The sequence below is a fragment of the Odontesthes bonariensis genome, chromosome 8, assembly GCF_027942865.1.
Source record: "Odontesthes bonariensis isolate fOdoBon6 chromosome 8, fOdoBon6.hap1, whole genome shotgun sequence".
Lineage (NCBI taxonomy): Eukaryota > Metazoa > Chordata > Actinopteri > Atheriniformes > Atherinopsidae > Odontesthes > Odontesthes bonariensis.
This window is the reverse complement of record NC_134513.1, coordinates 13,078,381-13,102,864: the sequence shown is the minus strand read 5'-3', so window position 1 is coordinate 13,102,864 and position 24,484 is coordinate 13,078,381. Positions and strand designations below refer to the sequence as shown.

At 38.4% G+C, this 24,484-nt stretch overlaps 1 protein-coding gene across 24 annotated transcripts in view; it reads left to right on the top strand.

Annotated features, from left to right (window-relative positions):
- cacna1c (calcium channel, voltage-dependent, L type, alpha 1C subunit) overlaps window positions 1-24,484 on the top strand; it is a 202,583-nt gene that overhangs the window by 54,433 nt on the left and 123,666 nt on the right. For all 24 annotated transcript variants that reach the window (XM_075471782.1, XM_075471781.1, XM_075471771.1 and 21 more), the window contains 2 exons: window positions 12,086-12,515; window positions 18,002-18,107. In XM_075471782.1, the coding sequence (XP_075327897.1) occupies window positions 12,086-12,515; window positions 18,002-18,107 (536 nt within the window). The remainder of the gene's footprint in view (window positions 1-12,085; window positions 12,516-18,001; window positions 18,108-24,484) is intronic.

Here is a 24,484-nt window from a genome sequence, read left to right as displayed (position 1 = left end):
AAGAAGGCAATAAAATCATTCCAAAAAACATAAAAAATAATCATTGATTAATTGAATTAAAAGCGAAGATTGCAGATAAAATACTTTCAGTTGTCATATGCACAGCTAAATAGAACCGTTTTCAGCTTGGATTTAAACATTGTCAGACTGTTCCAGATGTTAGGAGCATAAAACTGAAACGCAGCCTCACCTTGTTTAGTCCTGACTCTGGGCACCAGCAGGAGACCCCTCCCTGAGGTTCTCAGAGTCCGAGTTGGTTCATATGGCTCTAACATGTCAGAGATGTACTTTGGCGCTAGACCATGAAGAGACTTGTACACAAGCAGAGCTGTTTTAAAGTCTATTCTCTGAGCGACAGGAAGCCAGTGCAGAGACCTGAGCACTGGACTAATATGGTCGTATTTCCTGGTTCTAGTCAGGACTCGAGCAGCAGCGTTCTGGATGTACTGCAGCTGTCTTATAGCCCGTTTAGAGAGCCCAGTGAGCAGGCCGTTACAGTAGTCTAACCTGCTGGAGACAAACGCGTGGATCAGTCTCTCTAAGTCTGGTTTAGACACTATTCCTTTGATTCTGGCAATGTTTTTTAGATGGTAAAAAGCTGCTGATGTTATTGATTTAATGTGGCTGTTAAAGTTCAGGTCTGAGTCCAATATTACCCCTAGATTTCCAACTTGATTATTAGGTTTTAGAGAGTGAGTCTCAATGTGACTGATAACACTTTCTCTTTGTTTCTGTGGGCCACAGACAATGATTTCAGTTTTGTCTGAGTTTAGCCGGAGAAAATTCTTTTGCATCCACACACAGATCTGTTCGATGCCGTGATACAATGTATCTACAGGCCCGTGTTCTCCTGCCGTCAGTGACACGTAGATCTGAGCGTCATCTGCATAGTTGTGTTAGGACACATTATAGTTGCGTTGCGTATTAGCTGGCCTAATGGAAGCATGTACAGATTGAACAATAGGGGTCCCAGGATTGACCCCTAGGGAACCCCACAGGTCATAGCCATTTGGTCTGAGATACAGTGACCAATTTCAACAAAATATTTCCTGTCCTCCAGATAGGACTTGAACCAGTTTAAAGCACGACCAGATATTCCCACCCAGTCTTCTAACCTCTGTAATAAGATTGCATGGTCAACTGTGTCAAAGGCAGCACTCAGGTCCAACAGAACTAAGACTGAGACTTTGCCTGCGTCTGTGTTCAGGCGGATATCGTTTGCCACCTTGATCAGAGCTGTCTCAGTGCTGTGGTGGGGCTTAAGGCCTGATTTGAAAGTTTCAAAAGCATTGTTAGAGAGGAGAAAGTCAGTAAGCTGTTGGTAAACAACTTTTTCTAGGATTTTGCATAAGAATGGCAGGTTTGATATGGGCCGGTAGTTGTTCAGTACTGTGGCATCAAGATTGCTCTTCTTTCGAAAAAGCTTAATGACAGCGGTTTTTAAGGCCTTTGGAAATGTTCCAGTCTGGAGTGAAATGTTAACTTTAAATAAGAGAGTTGTGGTAACAAACTGCTCTAGAAATCTAGTGGGCAACTCATCAAGGCAGCATGTCGATGAACTCAGACTGCAGATGATCTCTTCGACTGTTTTGTCAGTGACAGGTGTGAAATGTGTCAGCTCTATGACTGCTTGGGCACATATGGACAAAGCAAATGAGAGTCACATGCACATATGTAGACGCACACATAGGGCCGATGTATCATGCAAATTCATGAATGTGAGCAAAACTGAAACAGACACACTTTGCTTTTGGGTCTATATTCTTAGCATGGGTGTGTCAGAATGGATGGATGACACATTAATTGGATAAAAATAGTGTTAAGACTACAACTGATAATTAACTGATAATCAGAGGGAAGGGGTGGGGGAAGATAATATGTCATACAAGCCCTGAAAGGATGGAAACACTGTCTTTATAAGAAAAATAAAACACTTCACCTCTTGTACATCCTGTAGTTAATGTTTGATTGTGAATCTGAATTTCAAAGTGGCAGTAAAGAAGAAAGAGTCTGAATACTGATACACTAGCTGCTCTTTCAGCTATAAAAATGGATGAGAGCTAGGGAGAAGGAGTTGTTGCCACCTATTTGAAAATGACATCGAATGAAGTGATGTGAGAAAGAGTGAGAAGTAGATAGAGAGGAAAATGAAGAGATGAGAGGGGGTGGATTAATGGAGGAAAGGTCCATAACAGAAAATGTACTTGTCTGCTGGTGGAGGATCAGTGGAGGGTGTGACAGCTGTATAGATGTAGAGGAAAAACCCCTCTTTGGAGAAAAGAGGGTGAAGAAGGAGGAGAGGAGAAACTGTTAAGGAAGATGGATAAATTGGTAAAACATGGAGAAGGGCACAAGATTAACAGATGTAAATTAAGAGGGGAGAATGAATTTTTTGGCAATGATGGCTAGTAAAAAAAGTGAAAGCGGCAGAAAAAGAAGGTGGTGAAGTAGAGTGGAGGAGGAGGAGAAGAAAGAGGTACAGTAGCTAAAGGAGGTCATCTTTTATAAGTAATGACTTTTCAGCTGGGCTGGCAGCTGACTTTACTGAACTGTAAAAAAGACCATTGGTCAGGCCCAGTTTTCTGGGCCTCAGTGAGCCCTCTTCATTTTCATTATCAGAGCTGCTATGAAGTATATTAATTTGTATCTGCGTGTGTGTGTGTGTCCCATTAATTATTGTCTGATCAGGTGTCCTCATCACTTTTTTGACAACTAATTACATCTTCACCGTCCAACCAAATAGATTATTTTTTGGGGAAGAAAATGTAATGGAAAGAAATGCAGATGGAAGCAGAGTGTCCTTCATCCACACATGAATGGGGAGAATAAGTAAATAACGAAGGGCACACAGAGGAGTTGACGCGAGAGACTTATTACTGGTCCTCCTCTTTGTACATATCTGGTTCAGGCAATTAAAGGAGCAGAGCAACGTATGACTTTTTAAACCTTTTTGTACCACGAATGCTGTCATTTGAAGTGGAGCCGCACTTGTACTGGTGACCAACATTAGACTGAACAATCTGTTGAACACTGTTGTGTATATGCATAGCAGGCAATGACTTTTTGAGGCAGGGTGCTTTGCGTTGCAGTGATCGTATCTCTCTCTGGTCTTTATCATTTAATAGATAACAGCTCCACTGACTTTAGCTCGTATCTCAGCTCATTGCAATCTGCAGTTCAGCTCTCACTGAAGTTTGGTTCAGTAGTCTTCACTTCTAGTTCAGTTACAGTGATTGCTGACTGCACAGTGAGTGCACAGACTGATGCATGAAGTCTGATGAAACATCTTGCTATGGACCTGGGCTTGGTGAATCCTGTTTTGTAATAATGCGAACACCAGCTGTAGCCTGTACACATCCAATATAGTTGGTTATCATACAGCAAATGCAACATCAAAAGCTCACCAGTTGAAGTGAATGACAATGATTTTCTCATTGACACCTTTTAAATTCCCGGAGGAAACAAGCATAACGGATCTGAGTGTCTTTGACCTGAGGACCAAAATTGCTAAGGCAAGGTGACTGGGTCAGAGCATCACAAAACAGGAGGAATTGTGGGATGTTCCAAGTATGCAGTGCTTGGTACAGCACCTACCAAAAGTGGAATAATAACTGGTAGACCGGTGATGGCTCACTAGTGCTCAAAACTCCCTGAAGCATATGGAGAGTTAGAGTCAGCCCGTTTGGTCTGATTCCGCTGAGGAGCCACTCCAACCTTAGATGTTGAAAATCCCTGTCTGACCCCTGAACTGGAAGTAGGTGGGGTGGTCTGATGCATTATGTTTTCTTTTACATTCTGTGAAATGACAGTCACATGTGTTTACTTGAGGAAAATTTTGTAACATGATGGACGGTGGGAAGAAGACATGTAGACCAAGAAGGTGTCATGCTTTTGGTAATGTTCTACTTACTGTTTGACTGTGAGGCCATTTGAGGGATGGACGAAGCATTAGATCAAGTTCTGTCACTCCTAGTTAGGCACTCATGCCCTCAAGACACTTTCATCTCTCTAATTCCATATTTACAGTTATTCCTAATGTCATTCTTTTTGACCCATTTTCACGTCCTTAATCTGCATTTGTTACCACATTCATTTATCCTGCTCCCCCCTTGTGGATCCATTCCACTCCACCTCCCTCACTGCTGCTTCAGACTTCATCCTCTGCCCTTCTCATCCTCCATCCTTTCAGCTTCTCCTTCTCAAGTCAGAATCACATATCAATGGAAGGCTGTATGTCTCCCTACATAATAGAGAGCTGTTAATGGAATTATTGTCAGTCACATGAGTACTCAATCTGTGGTGCAACACACAAATAAGAACACGCAACATGACTGTGCTTACGTATGTGAAACCACAGAAACACACAGAGACATGCGGTCCGACAGATTAGTGAGCTCTGTATTATTAAAGTTTTACTGTCCTCTAATCCTCTCACACTCGCTCACACACACACACATACACTTGTATGGAGATGCACACTCTCTCAGTGGGGTGCTCACTGCGAGAGGGGCAGGCAGGGTGAGATAAACTGATCACACAGAAGTACAGTATGCTGAAAGTGATTATGTGACTGTGTGGGTTTGTGTACTTTATGTTTGTGTTTATTGGAAATAGTAAGCAGAAGAGAAACAATGATGTGCGGCATCAGCCGGGAAGCAGACATTCATGCGAACTTTAATAGAGGTTAGAGAGAAGTAAGATGCAACATTTAATAATCTGAGGCAAATGACTAAAAATTTAGACCTAAATATATGTTTTCCTGTCACGTGGACAAAATAAACTTTGCTATCAGCATCTAGGTTTTCTGCTTTAGCCATTCACAGACACCTTGGGAATTAAGTAAGCCAAGAAAGCATACTTTTTGCCCAGAAAAAGAGAAAGATTTGTACTGAAATTAAAACCACAGCTATAAGGCACAGCTGCATCGGATACCAAGCGACTTCATGGCTGGTGAATGTGAAAACACTTGCATTACTGCTCTTTTCAAAGCACAGTGCTTCTCCATATTCTTAAGCACTTTTTATGTTGTAGTACACTTACTTTAAGATACCTTTAGGGCATTGCAGTCATTGTAATCGAAACAATAAAAAGTATTTATTTAGCACTTATCTAAACACGTATTACATCAGACTTGATGTAAACAAAGCAATAAAAGTGAGAAAAGAAATAGATGATCAAAAGAAAAACCCCAGAATAAAACGTTGTAGCCTAACTTTTTAAAATGGTGGGTAGGCAAATTAATAAATGAACGAATCAATCAATCAATCAATCAATCAATAAATCAATCAACCAATGTGGGTAGGTTGTTGTTCCCTTAAGTAATCAGTACACTCTAGGCTGATAGCTCAGTTAGGCACAAGCCAAGCCATGAAGGACCTTCAAATCCCTCAGTATTATGAGTAAAATATAGTCATTTTCTTAAGAAAAAAAAGAAAACGGTGCAAAAGGTTGCAATATATTTACTGAAATCACCAATCCCAGCAAATGACAGTGAGCTGATTTGGTTGTTTCTGGTGCACAGTTTAAAGCTGGAGTCCGTCAGCCCACCTTATTAGCCCCCAGAAATCTCTCTGGAACTACACACTGAAACGTCACACCTCTGTCGTCACTAGGTAGCCCGGCCTCTGACCCCGCTCCTCAAGATTTGATTGGCTCGATTAAGTTTTGATTTGGAACCTCGCAAAACGACCACAAGTGACTAGACTAGCCCCGGAGCAAATTCCATTTGCGGCCGCTAGGGACGTCTAGATTTCTAGGCTAAAAAGTATAGGTACCCCTCCAAAATATGACTTTGGTAAAAGTCCAAGTCACTGACTGAAATGTTACTTGAGTTAAAGTCTTAAATTATCCGAAACGTCTTGTACTTAAGTATGAGAATTACTGTAAAAATAGATGTACTTAAGTAATGTAATGAAAAGTATAAGTAAAAAGTAAACAAGGCAAATGCAGTTTGAATGACATTTTTTATATTTTGGTCAACTTTGAAGGTCAAATACACTTAAAATCTACACACAAACTAGTGCAGGCAAAATTTAGACCAGGTTTAGACAGAAAATACAAACTTTGTGAACCTTTAAGTTTTTCTTCTTCAAGTAAGGTCAGTGCTGAAAATGAGGCGTACATTACACCATTAAGAAAAAAATGAAACAAAAGAGGCTGCTACTGTTATTGCCATCATTATAAACAAAATTTAAAGAAAAAAATAGGAGAAAACTGAAGCTTATCTGGCATCTGAAGAGGGAGTCCAGTTTGAAACCCCTTTTGTAAACCTTTCTAAAAAATAAATAAAATAACTCAGAGTACAGAAAATGCGGCCAACATCACCAAGAAAAAAAGCTGTTACGATTACTGTACTTCACAAGCTGTAGGAGGTGCACACACAACCAATGATACAAAAGAAAAAAAGAATTGGGAGGGAACTGCAGCTTATCTGGCATCTGAAGAGGAAGACCTTTTTTGTAAAACTACCTTAAAACCTAAAAAAGGGGAGTTTCTGTAAGATAGAATTTCCACGTCTTTGGGCAGGCATAACATGCATGGGGTCAAAACACTGCTGCGTTTTTTTTTCTCTCTCTCTCTTTTTTTTTTTGTAACGAGTAACTAAACCGAACAATGAAAATGTATTGGAGTAAAAGTATGCAATCAAGTTCGGAAATATAGTGAAGTAAAAGTGAAAGTTGTCAAAAAATTTCAAACTCGAGGAAAGTACAAAGTATTCCAAAATATACTTAGGTACAGTAGTGAAGTATTTTTACTTTGTTACTATACAACACTGCCATATATCATATGGGTATAATACTACGTAAAATATTGCTTTATTATCAAGGTTAGTCATTTAAAATGAAAGAAAAGGGTACAAGTGTTGTAGCAGGCTGCTCAAGCTCACCTTTCTGTCCTCGCATTTATCCACACAAATCATAGTTATTATGACTGGATCTATATAAACAAGCATCGCTTTGGAGACACTTTGCTTCTCTACATAATGTATCTATGGGGTGATCATGATAGCCATAGACGCTGATACAGCCTATACTTTGGTTGGAAAAAAATGTAAATAGGCCTCTAGTGGTTGTTAAGAGTAACTGCATGCGAAGGGAAAACATGGCGTCCATGTTTCGATTTATTCCACTTTTTTTTAAGGAGCCTTAACCGCGCTTGTTTTCTAACACTAATGTTTATTTCATAACTTATCCTAACCAAGGGGAGTCATTTTCTAAAGCCAACCGGAAAGTGACAACGTTTCGTTGGATGGCGTCCATGCGGTGAAAGAGTCGCATTATTTAAACACGCGTTTTAGAGCTTACTACCATGATTTTTTTGTGACTCTAACCAGCTGATGTTGTTGTTTAAATCCAAGTATGAAGTGAAAAAAAGGTGTCAAAGAAAAGTGTTTATATGTTCTACACGAATTTTGTGTCAGTGTCTGACTTGACACAAAGGCAGTTGGCTGACAGATGTGTACTGCATCCACCCACCTCCTTCATATATGAGGACTTTGTGACTTCGTAACCGAAATACTCTAATTTTTCAAACAAGTGTAATAATGGCTGCTGCTTAGCTCCACGGGGGTCATGTTCGTGAAGCTGGGCCGTTGTTGCTGTAAACACGGAGGAGCCTTTGGCGTTGAATGAGCCTTTTAAATGGCTGAAATGACAGGCTAAGTGAAGTGTTTCCAAAGGATAATAAGACTGGTGTTATTAATTAAGTGACTGTTGCTTGCGGGTGATCGATGCATTGCAGAGCAGATAGCAGAGGTCCGCGAGCTAAAGTGTCATGCGAAGGCAAGAGCGCCAGATGCGACATTTTGTTTTTGTAAATATTTTGTGCAGCTGCTGCTGACCTCCGCCTTCCCCATCGGATGAGGAGTTACCCTCAAGCGATGAGGAGGTTGTCACCAATTACCACGGTCCATCGAAGAGGGGTATGGCGACAGAGCTCAACCAGTGCCTGGAGAGCACATGTCACGTAGGGTAGACCCTCGCTCAACGATGAACCGTGGCAAGACATGGTGGTCAACAGTCACCCCGCTACCTCGAGGAGGGGTTTCTCCAATGGTGACAGAGGCAGATCAAATATCACCACCCTAGTTCTACCCAACCTGTCTGGGGAGCACATGTCACGTGGAGACCCTTGCTCCTCGAGGAAGCGTGGTAGAGTGCACTCTCTGAAAAATTACTATATATATTAGGGGGTGTATCGATGCCGCCATACCCATCACACTCACGGTGACAGCATCGGCAGAAAATATTAAATTGGTGAATACGCACTCTACACAACTTAAACATAAATAAAACAGAAAAGGCAGGTAAAATAACGCCAGTACGTATATTATAAATATTTTAAAGTTTATTAAAAATATTTTATTGTGGATTAAATCACTTCACATGAGTTCTCGCGGCCGCGTTCGCCTGTGACGTAACGGATTTGCGCTGCTCGTGGTTTCAGCTGCGTTCCATCTTGTTTGCTTGTTCGTCATGCATCCACATGGTACTGGATTCATTTGAAATTGATTGATTTATCAAACGTAGTTTATATGTAATGTTTATTTGCAAATATTTGTGTTAAATGAAGGGTAACCAAGAAAAAAAAAGGCTGCGTTCCGTTGGCTTCGGCAGTCAGGTGTAGACGTTCGAATGACGTCACATTCGAGTTTCCCCACATTCGATTAAAGAATTCTTCAGTCAAATCAGTCATTTTATGCTTCCACCATATTTTTGACTCGATAGTGGCAAGGACTAAATAAGGCCAGTGCATGTCGGTCACAACTTAAACCATCACCATAGTCACAGTTAAATTGAATAAACAAACAGCAGATGTATACATACACTGACTGCAAAAACGTGCTGATTTTTATGAAAAACATGCTGCAATTGCAATTGCAATTTTAATAACACTGACATAAAATGGTATGATACAAGCTGCTTAGAAATAATGCAGCATTTATTCACTCTACTGTATTGACAGTAGCGCTAATGAATTTCTTCCTTATTGTTATTATAAATTACCCTTATTTAACCAGGAATGAGACTCGTTGACCTGGCTACAGGATCTTTTTGGGGGTTCCTTCCTCTGTCACCTCATTTTAAACTACAGGAACCAGGGGCTAAGGGAGAGACATTTCAGCCCTCATATGGAACCAGTATAGAGGAAGACCTTTTTTGTAAAACTACCTTAAAACCTAAAAAAGGGGAGTTTCTGTAAGATAGAATTTCCACGTCTTTGGGCAGGCATAACATGCATGGGGTCAAAACACTGTTGCGTCTTTTTTCTCTCTCTCTCTTTTTTTTGTAACGAGTAACTAAACCGAACAATGAAAATGTATTGGAGTAAAAGTATGCAATTAAGTTCGGAAATATAGTGAAGTAAAAGTGAAAGTTGTCAAAAAATTTTAAACTCGAGGAAAGTACAAAGTATTCCAAAATATACTTAAGTACAGTAGTTAAGTATTTTTACTTCGTTACTATACAAGACTGGTAGTTTTAGTCCTGACTGTTGAAATGTTACTTAGTGATAATGTGTAGCTACATCTTACAGAAAACTCGCACAGGTGTAAATAATGAAATTAACTGAGTCTCAGTTGGCATTTGGTTTCACCAAAAGTTGTTTGCATGCTGGCCCTCTGTCACATTTTAACAGCATCGTTAAAGTTATTAGAAACACCTGGACTCATCCTAAAAGTCAACTTCTTGTTTGGGAGGAGCATCCCCACACTTTTAAATGCATTGTTTTTTAGCAGCTCTTGTGACACCTTATTTTCAGCAGTGGCCATGAAGTAGTGGATAGCACAGTATTGTTCCATATAAGTAATCTGAACTGTTCTTTTAAGTTACAAAAATGTGTATGCTAAATAGTTTTGATCTCAGTGTAATTTGTCGATGGATAAATGATTGAAAAAGTAATAAGCAAGGGGTAATTTATTCCATTTCCCTATTCTATCCAAATTTACCAGCACATTTTTAAGACTGCTGCTGCCTTTGGTCAGTATTATAAGCAGTGAATAGATAAAACCTTGGCATTGAGAAATGATGCTGCAAATCATGCACCACTTAGTTGCTAGTGTGTTTCTGGCTTAAATTGCATTTGACTTTGATACATTACTTTTGAAATGATTTAAACTATAGTCTCCTGCATCAAGATAAATGGTTCTCGTAATTAATATAGTCAAAACCCTTCAGTAATACTGTTGCCAGAATACCACAATTTTATTCTCCATAACTTATTTGAATATTTGATTCCAATATTGAAGCAATATCACATGTAATACTAAATATATCAGGAAAAGTAATGGGCAAAATAGACTTAAGAGCATGGGACTTCTATCTTTATATATATGTTTATTTAGATGTAAACAACTATTTAGAAGCCTTGTTCTCATTAGTTGCCATTTTAAAATTTGATTTCACAAAATAGAAGATGACAGACCACCTAGGAGGTGTGTATAGCCATTTCTATGGGTCTTCTTTTTAAAAACTACTGTGGCGTGCAGGTTGATAATCTTGGGTTTGTGCTTCTTCGTTATAAGGTGTAAAATTTACAGGAAGCATTTCTGTCATTTACTTTTACTCTCAAGAAAATTGTAGTCAACATGCGGTTTGTGCGTAGATGTATTCCCAACTTGATGACAACTGGATTAATATAAATGATGACATGAAGGTCATAGTTTTTACAAGAGACGGACTGATTTAATGACCCTTATAGCTGAGTTCACGTTACAAAGGTTAAAATGGTGTTACATAAGTGCGGACCATTTACAATTCGTTTGAGAGGATTCAATATACCTTCTTGCGGATGTCTGCATTATATTGAACACATTTCGTAGTAAAAAAGACAGTTTAAAAGATGAAGCCAAAAAGAATAGTTATCATAGCTTGTGGCCCAGTTTGATTTTGTTTAAAATCAGCATAGTGATATCTAGGTCTGATTGTTTATAAAGCTCATAAGCATCACTGCCGTCAATAAATGTTTTATTTTCATCGACTTGAGCTGGAAATATTGACTCACTGTCTTATCAAGTTTTTGCAAAGATTTTTAATTTATTTGGTTATTGCTGAAAAGTGCTCCATTGGTTTTGTTGAAATTGAAATTGATATAATTGGAGGGTTCTTGTTTTAGAAAATACAGTTGTTTCATTAAACCAAAACTATCCTTTTCCTTCCATAGGAAAATTTCACAAGAGCTTGCACGATTAGCCTTTGTGTTAGTAATGATTGTAACAAAAATTGACACAGTTGTAATCCTGAAAATGACATGATTTGTGAGTAATCTATTACAGGGTGTGAACATTTGCAGAATCCATGTAAAGATGTCAGAAAGAAGGGGGGCTGAAAGGATATAAGTGTCTTTAATCTGGCAAAGCGTACAGTATGGATAATCCGCTCTCGCTGACTCTTACTCAGTCTTATTTCTTTTATTTGTAAGGGTGAAACTATATAATCTCCCAGAGATTACTGTAATTCTGCCTCTCATTGCTCTCTAACGTTCTTTTTAACATTTAGTTTTTGTAGTCTTGTATTGTTTTGTCAGACATGAGCCCGCTGCATTTCTTCCAATACAGAAAAAAAAAAAAATTTTAAAGCGAGATTTTCTTATAATTCGTTCTTCTGAAAAAGTTGTCTACACTCCCGACTCCAGTGCAGCAGAATGAAGTTTCACAGTACTGATACCGAGTCTCACATGGAGGCACCATTGCAAGAATTTGTGGGCCTGAAAGATATGTTATATCAACTGCAGCAAAGTTAAATGTCTAGCTTGTTGAAAACACAGAGGAAGACTGAATTTTCAGAGCTAAAAATGATAAAAGATACAATAGGAGCATATTAGGGATTGGCTTATACTGCAAGGAAGTATTTTACAAATATTTGCAGATCTCGGTAACTGTTATTTCATCAGTCTCCAAATTAAGCTACCAAAGATAATTAAAATCGTGTTTACTTCAAGGAACCAGGCGTAATGTATTTAATCAACAATTGAATCACTTGCCCACTGAGGGAAATGATAAATTGATTTGACTGATAATTAATGTGTTTGGTTTGCTAACTTTCTGTTTCCTCCCTCTTCTTTCCCTCCCCATTTGTCTCCTCTCCAGGCTCCGAATACTCTCCCCCGTCTCTTCCTCGTCCTCCTCCCCCTGGCCTGACGAATGAGCACAGTAGTGGCGATGGCCATGGCGACCACAGCGGTGGAGGGGGTGGGGTTAACCACGGTGTGGGAGTGGTTGGCCTGGCTCCGGAGCATATTCCCACACCGGGGGCAGCCCTGAGCTGGCAGGCGGCCATAGATGCAGCACGACAGGCGAAGATTATGGGCAATGCTGGGTCAGGTGGAGGGGCTGGACTTGGGTCAGGAGGGGGCGGGCCCATCTCTACGGCCAGCTCAACGCAAAGAAAGAGACAGCACTATAGCTCTAAACCCAAGAAACAGACCACAACGACAGCCACAAGGCCGCCAAGGGCCCTACTCTGCCTCACACTCAAGAACCCCATTCGCAGGGCCTGTATCAGCATCGTTGAGTGGAAGTATCCTTTAAACAACCATGAACGAAGGCTTGTTTTGTACTGTTTTCTGTCTATTGCTCTTTCACAACCTTTTTTAAAGTAAAGAAGGTGCCCTTAAGTCTTATTGGAATGGTCCATGACTAATTTTGTCGAGCTGAATAGCTTGAGGAGAACCAGTTCAAAAGAATCTGCTCTCCCCATATTAGTGTTTTAAAACTTGCTTAAGATTTTTCAAAATCAACTTTTTTCCCCGCTCTGTAAAGCTGCAAACAATTTTAACAACAAAAACATTCCCGACACAATTTCCTTCTCTAATCTGGTCAACAATGAGTCTTATATAATTTGTTTAGGCTACCGCATCAACGTTTCAAACTCAAAAGTCTTTGAATTGAAAAAACAGAAAACAGTATGTTGTAAGGCTGGAATCAGATTATGTGTGGATTTTTGTTTTTAACAGACTAGATGAACTGAGTCAGCATTGTTAATCTGTCAAGTTAAGATAGAATATTGAAGAAAAAGCTAAAATTATAAAAAAAGAATATCAATTTAGCTATTAGTAGTTCAAACAGATGCACAGACGTCAATAACACTTAATAAACATATCAACAAATATGATTATCAAAAACAATTCTAACAAAATATGACTCTGAAGTAGATTAATTGTTCTTTTTAGTAAATGTGCTGTTATTTTGGGTTACAGTGAGGACTTAAGTTGTCAGAAAGCACAGGGAATATTTCTCTTCTCACCTTTCCCAGTAATGTGAAGCCCATCTGTAATGGATTTCAATCAGTCTCCCTTCTGTCCTTTAGCTGTCAGTAAGTGTGATTTTCTTCACTCAGTTGTCTTAATCCCCTCTCTACATCTTCCATCTGTCTTAATTTACAGTTATTTTTTCTGTTTTCGCATGAGAGGATAAAACAAATTGTGTCATTTTCATATTTACTTCACCCCCTTCTCAATATAGCTTTGTCCCCCAGCACTTTGTGATGGCATTGATCTCTCTCTCTTCCAGGTCCATCTATGCACCCATTCCTCCATTGCTCCTCCCACACTCCACCTTGGAGTCTCACACAACATTTACAATCCATTTCTTTCTCTCCATCCATATCCTCCATCCTTGTTGTCCTTCTGTCTTTTCTTTGTAACGACCCTTTTTCTCCTCTAAAGAACAGGATACGTGATGAAAGTCAGAAATGGTCAGTGTCGCCATCAAAGTGATCAATACCAGTTGCATGTCACCATCAACATCACCTCTTGAAGAGTGCAGTCAAACCTCATCCTTAGAGGTACAAAAAGAGATGAACAGGAGGCGTCAGGGAAATGAGAAGGGCAGCGTTGTGGGCAGGACATGGATGTCGACTGCAGGGAGGGAGGACGAGAGTGAAGGATTGAGGGGAAGATGGGGAAGATAAACATGAAAAATTACATGGCAGCTGGAGGGCAAATAATGAGAGAGAGGGACTGAGTAGTGGTGTAGGTGGGAGAGAATAGAGGGATCAAGATGGATGAAGGACGTAAAGGGGAGAGCTGAGTGAACTGGTGAGGAGAGACTTGAGTGTGTGAATTCAGGAAATCTTTGACCACAATAAATCAGTCTTCATGAAATTTGAATTTTTTAATAAACAAATAGACAACAGTACAATGGAAAAATACTTTAAGCTCCATGACTAATCTTCCTTATCCCTATGTATTTTTAATTATAGAATGGGACTTTTTACCTTTTCCTAAATCAAAAGTTACATTTTCAGCATTTGATAGGACAGCTACTGTTTGACTTTACTATTTGTTCCCAGAGCCAGGTGACACCTTTGAGCAGCGATAAATCATCTGTAACAAGAAATTTGTTTTGAGCATCCAGCGATAAAAGATTGTATGATTATTCTTGAAATCTTTAAAAACTGCAAAAGTACCGGTACTGCAAAAAATATTTTTGATCCAATTCAGTGCTCCATTTGTTTGTATGGTTTTGCTTTATATTAGAAATTTTCTCTGTTGGATCCACACCATGGTTTTTATTATATCACAGATTAAACATAATAAGTATTGGTTAAAGATGGGATACACTATTTTGAAATGTTTATCTAAATAGAGTTTTTCCCATAGGATCAGCACACTAAACGTAAGAGCATAATCTCGATGAGCACTCTAAAACAGCGAATATATTTGGGTTGTGTTGGCCATGTGTATCTATTATTATCAGTAGTCAATGGTCACCTTAACTTTTATTTTGCAGTTGTGCTGAAGTTGGAAAAAAAGTAAAGAATTAATAGGAAGAAGCAGGAATACACCCTAAGCGTCCCTATGAACGACACTCCCAATGACTGATGAGTTTTCAGCTCATTACCCACAATTCCCAGAATCATTTATTCGAACAGATCCAAAGGGAGGCAGGCAAGAAAGAGACAGGGAAAGTGATGAAAATAGATAAGACATAAGAGTAAGAGAGAAAAACATAAACATGGTCTGAAGATTAAAGTAGACTGAGCCAGAAAGAAAGATGATAAAAGTAAATTGAAATTAACACCACTCACCATCAGCTGGAACATGATGGAATGTCCTCTATAATTATAGGGTGGGCATATGTTTGAACACTAGTCTGTGGTGGAATAAATACTTACCTATGCATATGTATGCATTTATTTGTTGTATCAATATGCCTTCTTGTTATGTCTTTTTACTGTATTTAAAGGCTACTAGTTAGTATTAGCATATTTGTATGTCCTGGGTTTGGAGAGATCCTCTCTCTAAAGAAAGCAGATCCAAAATCTTCCTCTTTTTCTCTTCTGTTACCATGACAACAGGTACTGCTCTCAACAGGTCGATGGGGCCTGTCTAAGCATATGCACATGCAGAAACACACACTCAGAGGATGCACGTTGACACTCTTGAAGAACACAAACATACTTACATGCAGATGATAAAGCAGTGAGACTCATGTTGTGTAATTATAGCATTTAAGCATTTTGTGACCTCTGCAAGGCCAGTGTGAAGGAGCAGGGCCACATTTAAGCCTACCAACCATATCATCTAATAAGCAATCACACTAAGTGGTAGTTTAGTTAAGGTACCCTTGACTGCATATAAAAACCACACTTTTACTTCCTAACAGTTTATACTTTGTATTTATTCATACATAACTCAATAATTAACTCATTCTAGGAAATCGACTAATATTCTCAGCAGAGTGCTGACTTTGCTCTCCCAGATACTGATATCAGACAACTCAAAGTTTCTGGCTTTGTCAAGATTACCGATTATCTGTGCTATCGTGAGCAGCATGTTGTGTTTATGTGAGCCACTTGCTGTATCTCAGAAAATAATTGCTTCCTAGTGCGTGGATACAATCTCAGCATGGCAATAAGTCCTAAGAATATATCGTTATGTTGTTTGAATGATAGATTCCCGAATAAATCGTAGCCCACCTGGATGCTAATTTAGTTGAATCAATTTTGTTTTGTGGAAGTGCTATAATTAACCCTACCAGTTTAGCAAAACCCTGACTAATCCTTAATTCAGCCTGACATTTCTTTTCTCCAGTGCTCTTAAATGGGGATATTGCTGTTGTTGTTATGCCAATTATTGTTCATTATTAATAGACTTGGTGCTTGATTTGATTCCTTTCTCAGACCCCCAATTGTTGTTTAGCTCTCAGCAGCAGCAGACGGAAGATTTATTATCATGGTGATGGAAGCAGACCTCAAGGGTTTTTTTAAATTATGGGTCGGGAACCCAGAATGAGTCACAGGCCTGTGTTTCAGTGGGTCTCCACATGTCTTAAGTGAGTTTAATGAGCCCTTGGTACAAGGGTGAGTGATTAATTTTGATGCGCTTTGGTCCCGGGCTGAATGTGATCTTGTGGCTGACACTGTTTAAGGGTCAGTACTTAATCTAAACATAAACAACATATTAAAAGATTTTTTTTCTCCGTCTTGCTCTCTCTCTAACTGCAGAGCTACTACTAAAACAATAGTGAGGGTTCTAAACTTGATAGCAGGTCTTTTTTTTAAGTGAGACCCCACGCAGCAAGGCACAGTAGTACAAATAGTTCACTTTTTATATTTTGAAATTTGTTTTTTTTTTCAAAATGTTTTAATCTCTCTTTTGCCCCCTCAAACCTATAAGCACACCATTATTAGTTACTTTCAAATTAATAACAAATTAAATTAAAAATTAAAATGAAGAAATATTAAGATTTTATTTTTTTTTAAATTGATTCATCTGATTAATTAAAGTAATTCCTAAACCAAGCTGAAAGGACATGAGTAAACATAAATTAGGTAGAGAACACAGAACAGCACAGCATAGAAGCTACCAAATGCAAATTATAAAACTGCTTTCTACATTTGCTTTTATTTTCAGGGTTAGGAAAAATAAATTTTTGAAATATACTGGTTTTTTTTTGTGGACTTCTATAAGTAAAAAAAAAAAAACCTTGTTGTTAGGCAAAGCACAGCAGAACAGTACAGGATAGTCAGAGTGAGTTCACCAAATAATTTAACAATGTTCTTGAAAATGAAAAAAAAACAAGTTATGTATATAACCAAACCATATGTATATATATATGTTTTTTAATTTCAAGTCAGAGTTTCCTTATGGTTTTTCCTCTTAGGCTCTGACATCATAACTCATCTTTACATTGCTGTTTACATAATACCTTGAGGTCTGGCATCTAAACTTATTTGATGAGGAGCGAAATGAGAGAAATAAGACAGGAGGGAGAAAAGTACGGAAGGAAGAAACGAAAAGGAGTGCAGAGGGAGGGTAAAAAGAGAAGGAGGGAGGTGACAGCAGTGGCAGTTTGTAATTGTGTTGATGAAAACCAGACCTCCTCTGTCTCTCCTGCTTTCTTGCTCTCCCTTCCTTTGCCTTTTCTCTCAAAGGCCCAAAATAATGAGGTCAGTCCCCTCTCAAGGATCGTTCCAAATAAAACCCCTCTGTGTCTCTCGTCTCATTCCATCTTGCTTTCTCTCTTTCTCTGTCCACATCCAGTCTTCCACGCGACAGGCCTGCTCCTTAACACGCCCATATTAGGAGATGTGCTGTCTCTCTACCCCCCTGAACACTAAGAGGATCCTAAGTTACTCATTGTGTCTTATTGTTTAGGCAAATTCAAGAGCTTTGATCTCTCTCCATGTGTACACTGCTTGTGCACTTAACTGTGTGTGTACATACCTCTGTTTATGAAAGGATGTATTAGCTTGTCTAAAAATATGTCCTTGTTCAAATAACTTGCCTGATTTAAACTATATCTATTTAAGATTTTCAGAAGCCAGAGTCTATTTCATTGTATATTTTTAGACGTTTGTATTTGTCTTCTAAAACCGGATTTGTATCGGATGATATTTTAAAAGTGACAAACCACCTGTAATAAAAGGATACATTCAGTTCGGTTTGACTAAATATTGTTTTGAGAAATGTCAGGTGAGGAAATTATCTACTTTATGTAATGTATGTTTTGAAAGCCTCTGTTTATTTGTTCTATACTCTTCCTTAACCCTCCACTCAGACCATTTGAGATCATCATCCTGATGACCATCTTCGCCAACTGTGTGGCCTTAGCTGTCTACATCCCTTTTCCTGAGGATGACTCAAATGCCACCAACTCCAACCTGGTGAGTAGTGCCCATTATTTTAACAGTTTTTCTGCTGAACCCCTATCTGGTATAATAGTTGCTGATTTAAATGGCTGCTTGATTTAGAGGCAACATTATGTTTTTGCAGTCCTAGAAAGAAGGTTTCTTTTTGCACTGTGCTCATCACAGCAGTTTACGTTCTAGATGACTTTCAAGTTGGGAAAGAAAGTGATTAAGGGGTTTTATGAAGCATGACATTAGCAGCATGTGTCTGCTCATCTTAGCGTTTGTTCCATGTAATTTGCACATTGCCAGCTCTCTGTGGGGTTTGCTGCATCTATCCATATGAGGCTTATGCAGGAAGGTAAAATACAGATGTCATGTGAAAAGAATTCAAGACAAAGATCGTGGAGGAAAATAACATGAAAGTAGAAGTGAGGAATTTAAAATAAGATTGACTTTTTTCTTTTAGTATTGTTTATTCCTGATGCTCGTGTGAATGAGCTTTTGATTTTAACATTTAACTGTGAATGCTTGAATTGTGGGGTATATATTCATCAAGAACTCTTGAGTGAGTTCATTTGAGCAAAGGTAAAGCATTATTCTTTGTGAGCAAAATAATGTGCGGCCAACCGGGAGCTTGTTGTGGAATGATTTGACGTATTTTCATTGGGTGATTTTCAGTTCCCAAAATGTCAATGTTAGTCCAATGGGCTAAATTACAAATGTGCTGTATACATCTGAGAAAAAACACTAATAACTGTTGTTTCATAACTGTTTCACACCTTTTATACTGCTACAAATTCACGTCCACCGAACTGCTTTATCAGCTTTGTGGTCTTTTTGGCCTCCTCTACTTCTCCATATAATCTTCTGGTGTGTATGGTAGGAATACACAAAGTTTTGATGACAGAGTGTCTTTTATGGGAGCCAGCACATAATTCAGAGCCATAAACGCACTCAAACAACTTACACTGTCCATTTCCTAATGGCTAGCTACTGTTACCAGCTGGGATTTTAAAATGAAGGTTGTGCTCTTTGCTTTTAGTCAGACTTATTATTCACATGTTGGTGGTTGAGAATGAATTCTTTAAGTGGAATTTTTACTTGTCTGCAGATAAGGCTTGTCATCTTATCTGTTGTAGGTGGTCCACATCTTCTTTGAGTTGATCAGTTTTATTTCTTAAATTTCTTTGACAACCAGATTTCATTTGGTGGTCTCTCCAACTCATCTTTAGATTAAACAATCTGACTCACTGAAATCAAAGCAGTTGTGACAGACTATAGTTCCAGCATCACATTTTTGTGACATCTGTAATAAATGATTTCACTCATGGCCAAATGTTACTGGCTCTCTACAAATTGTCATTTTAAACCTGACACATGGCTGTTGGGAGTTGCAGTTTAATGTATCAGATGGGGGCTGTAAGGATTGTGCACTTGCCTGTGAGTTGTTACTAGTGAGTAATCAGTCAGAAATTTGTTTAGTTTGCTGGTTTATGTTTCCTATTTCTCAGTGTTAATTGAGTTAACTCTAATGTTTAGAATTTGACTGTTCAGGCATTCTGGCTTATGTCTTTACTTTTGTAAAAGACACATTTCAAAGGCTTAATGTTTGAGACCAGGTGGCCACTTTGTGAAAAGCTCTCACACTCTGCACTCGTTTCTGCAAAGCTTTGAGGTGTGTTTGGGTCTTTATTCTGCTCCTATCCATAATGAATTAAACCAGAAGGTCTAGCATATCTACTGTAGCATGAAGAGTGATGTGGGACTCCAAGACTGGATTGTCCCCATTCTGAGTTTCATTTTAATTATTTTCCCTACACTTTAACTCTTTGAATGTAAACTTCTCTTACTGCCATCTGTCTCATGTGCATCAGTCGATAGGAGTGTACTTCAATCAGCTTCTTCCACTGCATATAGACTGTTTGTCCTTCACTAAGACCAATGGTTGACAGCCTTCCTTTGACAGGATTTAGCTGATTGCAGTATTTGTTTAGCAAATTCTGTTACTGTGATGAAGTCACTTGTCTATCTTTCGGTAAAAAAATCTTGATGCATTGATCCTATGAGAATGTGGTTACTTTTTGCCTTCCTTTTCATGCTGTGGAAACAACTGAACCACTTATCACAAGTATTTTATATTGTTATGCACTGCTCCTGATGTGACCCTCAGTCGGAGAAAGCCTTCTGACACAGAGGCTTGGCTCTGATGATTGTAAAGTGAGCAAAGGCGGGAAGTTGATTTAATCGAACAAACATTTAATGAGTCGATCAAATCATTACTTCTTCATCAGAAGTGAAGTACCTTCATGTAAAAAAAAATCATATTCTGTCCTAGAGATGCTGAATATTGATTATTTAACGTGTCAAAATGTTTGTTTTTTAAAGGTTTCTTAGACTTGTGTTATTTTTTTTACAAAGAAATATGTCAACTCAAACTTTTGGACCCCACTGTGTGATTAATGTGTATGTGAGTGTGTGTCAGCACGGTGACGTACACCAGAGGATATTATTAAGAAGCGAACAGTAATCCATATGAGACCAAGTAACATCTGTCACTCTGTCTGACATTTTCTTTCTTTCCGTCTTTCTAAGGATTATTTTGCCACACTTATTCTTCAGAGCTCATGCTGCACTGCAGTGTGTGTGACGCTATTCACATGTCAACATGCCCATGAATGCTCTATGACTGCTTTAGAGAAATGACTGGTATGACAGTTTTACTGTTGCATGTCCTGGATAGGAAATCATCAAAAAGACTCAGACAGCCAGAGCTCGAGCTTAACACATAGCTATTTTTCATCTTTACTATCCACACAGTTTTGTTGGGCTTAAGGCAAGCTTATGAATGGATAAATAATAACATTTATTTTCATTTGTTTTACTGTGTGTCTAGTCCCTGGTTTGTCTGATAATGACACAGTGTGAAAGCAGGTACGAGTCAGTAGAAGAGTAAATACAACTGAGGAAGGACAGCTGTTTTTATCCTCTCAATCACTCACTCTCTCTGCATATCTTTATCTATCTCAGAATCCTGTAAAAGGCATGCATATATATTTCTTACATTACTTAGAAGCAATAGCTTTACATTATAGCTATTTATTTCAGTGAATTTACAGTTGTTTTATTTGTTCAATGTATTTGACAATATTTCCCTCCCATTATGCAGCCTTTGACACATATAGGAAATTTAGAAATGACCATGCTGTTCATTTGTTCAGCCTTCTTAAACACTTCTTACTTCTCCAAACCTATGTTCATGTTTTATAATCTTTCTCAGTTATTCTGGACCCTATAAATGGCTTCTTCCCAACAAGCCAAGTTAATGAACAGATACAGCACACACATTCACACCACACACAAGTTACTCACCAGCACCACAGCTGCGGTCAATTAGTTTTATTACCTTCTGACAGACAGGAAGCAGTGTGCAGATGAACCAGTGTCTTAAACATATAGTTGAACTATATATCTGGGTTTGGATAAGTGACGTGGACGAGTTTAAGCAAAAAGTCATTGCATGACTGTCAAGATCAGCAGCTTTTTTAAAGCATTTGTACAAGCTAACTTTGGTGAAACACAGTAGCTAAAAGGGATTTTACTCACAATAAAAGAAGACAAAATATTGGCATGGTGCAAAAAAAGGTGTGCATTTAATAATGCCCCTGCACAGTGTTGTCCATAAATAAACATTTAGTTTTTTACAGGTCATAACTCTTGCATTGTGCTTCATTTATCCACTCCAACATTTCTAAATGGATTTGGTCCCTAAGATTTTTTGCTGCATGGTTTATGCCTAATACCGACAATATATTACTCACATGATTCAGGATTAAAAAAGTACAGCATATAAATGCTGTACGTTTATATGATTCAGCATATAAAAACATCAAATTTAAAAACATGCTTGACATAGTATTATTTTACGTGTATTTCCATTATTTTTGTAGTAGAGCATGTTAAGGTCTTTTATTGCCTTTGCATGACAGTAATTCCCATTTCAAACCAGTCTCACGAGAAGATGGGTTTTCATACATGTCCAAAACTTAGTAGCGCTACAATCCATTACTGCAAATGATTCGATGGCTATGCTGTTGTTTTCTATTGGAAATCGTCCATTTGACATGACGGGAGACTATGAATTTTAAACATCTAAACCCAGCCAAGCACACAAATTCTAACCATGTACTCTCAACACTAACAATTTGCAGGTGAAAACCCAATAGAAAAGTTGGAGTTTACAAGAGGGAGGGAAGAAGAAAACATTTTTCAGAATGAGTTCCAAACCAGCATTTTCATATTGATGGCTCACGGATTAGCCCCCTCCACCACCGACTCTCGCTCCTTATGAGCATTTGCGGCCTTTTAAACTCTAGCTAGACATGCGAAGTGTATCATGAGGTAGGAACACATAGATGGAATGACGAAGACAGACGTTAAGTAAGGAAAGCACTCTTGTAAACAGTCAATGGTACAATCTTGAGCTTTTATTGCATTTTAGACCTGCGTAGATCTTTTACTTCTCCTCAATATGTTAACGTCTCTGTTGTTTACATGATGGGTTTATCCAGAGCTGCCTCTTGTAACATCTCTGCTTAAGGACATCCTAACAGACCAAATTATTCTTAAGGCACATTTAGAAGAAAAGACCTATGACCTTATTGTTTTACAGCAGGAGTCTCCACATTCAGATTGTTTCCCTTACAGTCGACTATAGCTTTTCTCACTTTGTCACTTTTGCATCTCAGGGCATACATTATGAGGCAAGCCTCGAATTACACGCAACGTAACTCTGAGCTACTGGTGGCTGGTGAATTCTCCTATCATCAGAACTCACTCGTCACTTGCATGTTTTTTTTTTTTTCTTTTAGTTTTTGTCAAGGATCAGACAAAAAAAAGTTCAGTGGGCTATAGATTATTGTGTTTACTTCTGACCCTGCTCTATCTGTGACAGTTTTAGAAAAAATATGGCACCCTTTGTTAGATTTGCACAAGCTTCTTACGTAATACCGGAGATCTGTTGAATCGCTTCCTGTACATGTTTGCTATTTCTGTCTGCATCCCATAATGGGCTGCTCTGTCTCCTTGACGACATGCCCAATAATAGCAGCAAGAGAGGTTGTCATGGATATGGTAACCGTAGTGATGCTCCTCATCTGTTCTCGGTTACAGACAAAAGGCAGATAGGAACCAAAGTGTGAGATTCTCCTCTCTCAGTTCACTTTAAAGATTTTAGTTTTAAAATTGTCTTGAACTATAATGTGATGCTTCTTTTCCCACTGCTTCTCTTTTTCCTTTTCCCCCTTTTTTATATTTGATCCCTTTCTCCCACTTGTTCCTTCTTCATCACTCCATCTTCATGAGATCAATGTGGATACTTTCAAATTGACAGAATAATGATACCATAACCAAGCCATTAGCTAATCGATACGCCTGATTAGACACTGACTGATGAAGAGGAAAGGTATGAACACACGTTTACACACAAACACAAATTTCCCATAGCGGTGAAAGTCTGGCGTAATGCTAGTGTGACAATGTGTGTGCAGTCAGGTGCATTTGATTTCTGTATTGTGTGCACACGTTTTTGCAGTATCTGCTTGCACATCATTCATGAAAAAATATTAATCTGAGCTCATGGTTTTTCACATTCATGACTTGCATGTGTACGTGTGTGCACCAGCAGGAGGAGTGTTTTGGTGATAGATGAATTGGCTTCTGGCTCTGCAGAAGACATGTGAAACAACACCTTTACATCAATACATCACCACTTATAGAGTAATGGACCCTACCACAATGCAAGCAAACACCTAGCCGCTCACTCCCTGTGTCTCATTCTTAGGTTTGTCTTTCAAATATATTGGTCACTTGCTCAGAGGCCTACTGTAAATAACCTATTTGTATTTTTCTTAAATGCAACCTTTTATAAATGAGTATATTTGAGTATATAATAGTGTGTGAATGTGTGTGATTATATGTGTGTGTGTATGTATATACAATGTACAACGTATACTGTATATGTATACGTTGCAGCAGGGATGGATGGCTATCAGATTGGCCACCTCCATACTTGAGTACAGTCAACTGACACCCTTCACTCAACAAGTGATACAGCATTGTATGCGTTGATATAATGTCATTTTTAAAATAGCTTAACTACAACAATAACCTTTCTAAATAACTTAAATTTTGAGTTAACTAAAACTTTCTTGAGATCTGTGTTCACTTTGAAGTGAACTATTTCATCAGTTTAAAATTGATTCAGTATTGTAAAAATAGAGAGTAAGACATGTGAACTTCAAAGAATTGTGATGCTTTGTAGCGGCTGTGTATTTTTTTGAGGAGATAAATTGAATCATTGTTACAAAAGAAGCTTGTTTGTCTTCTTTGTATTTCATGTTACCTTTTGCCTC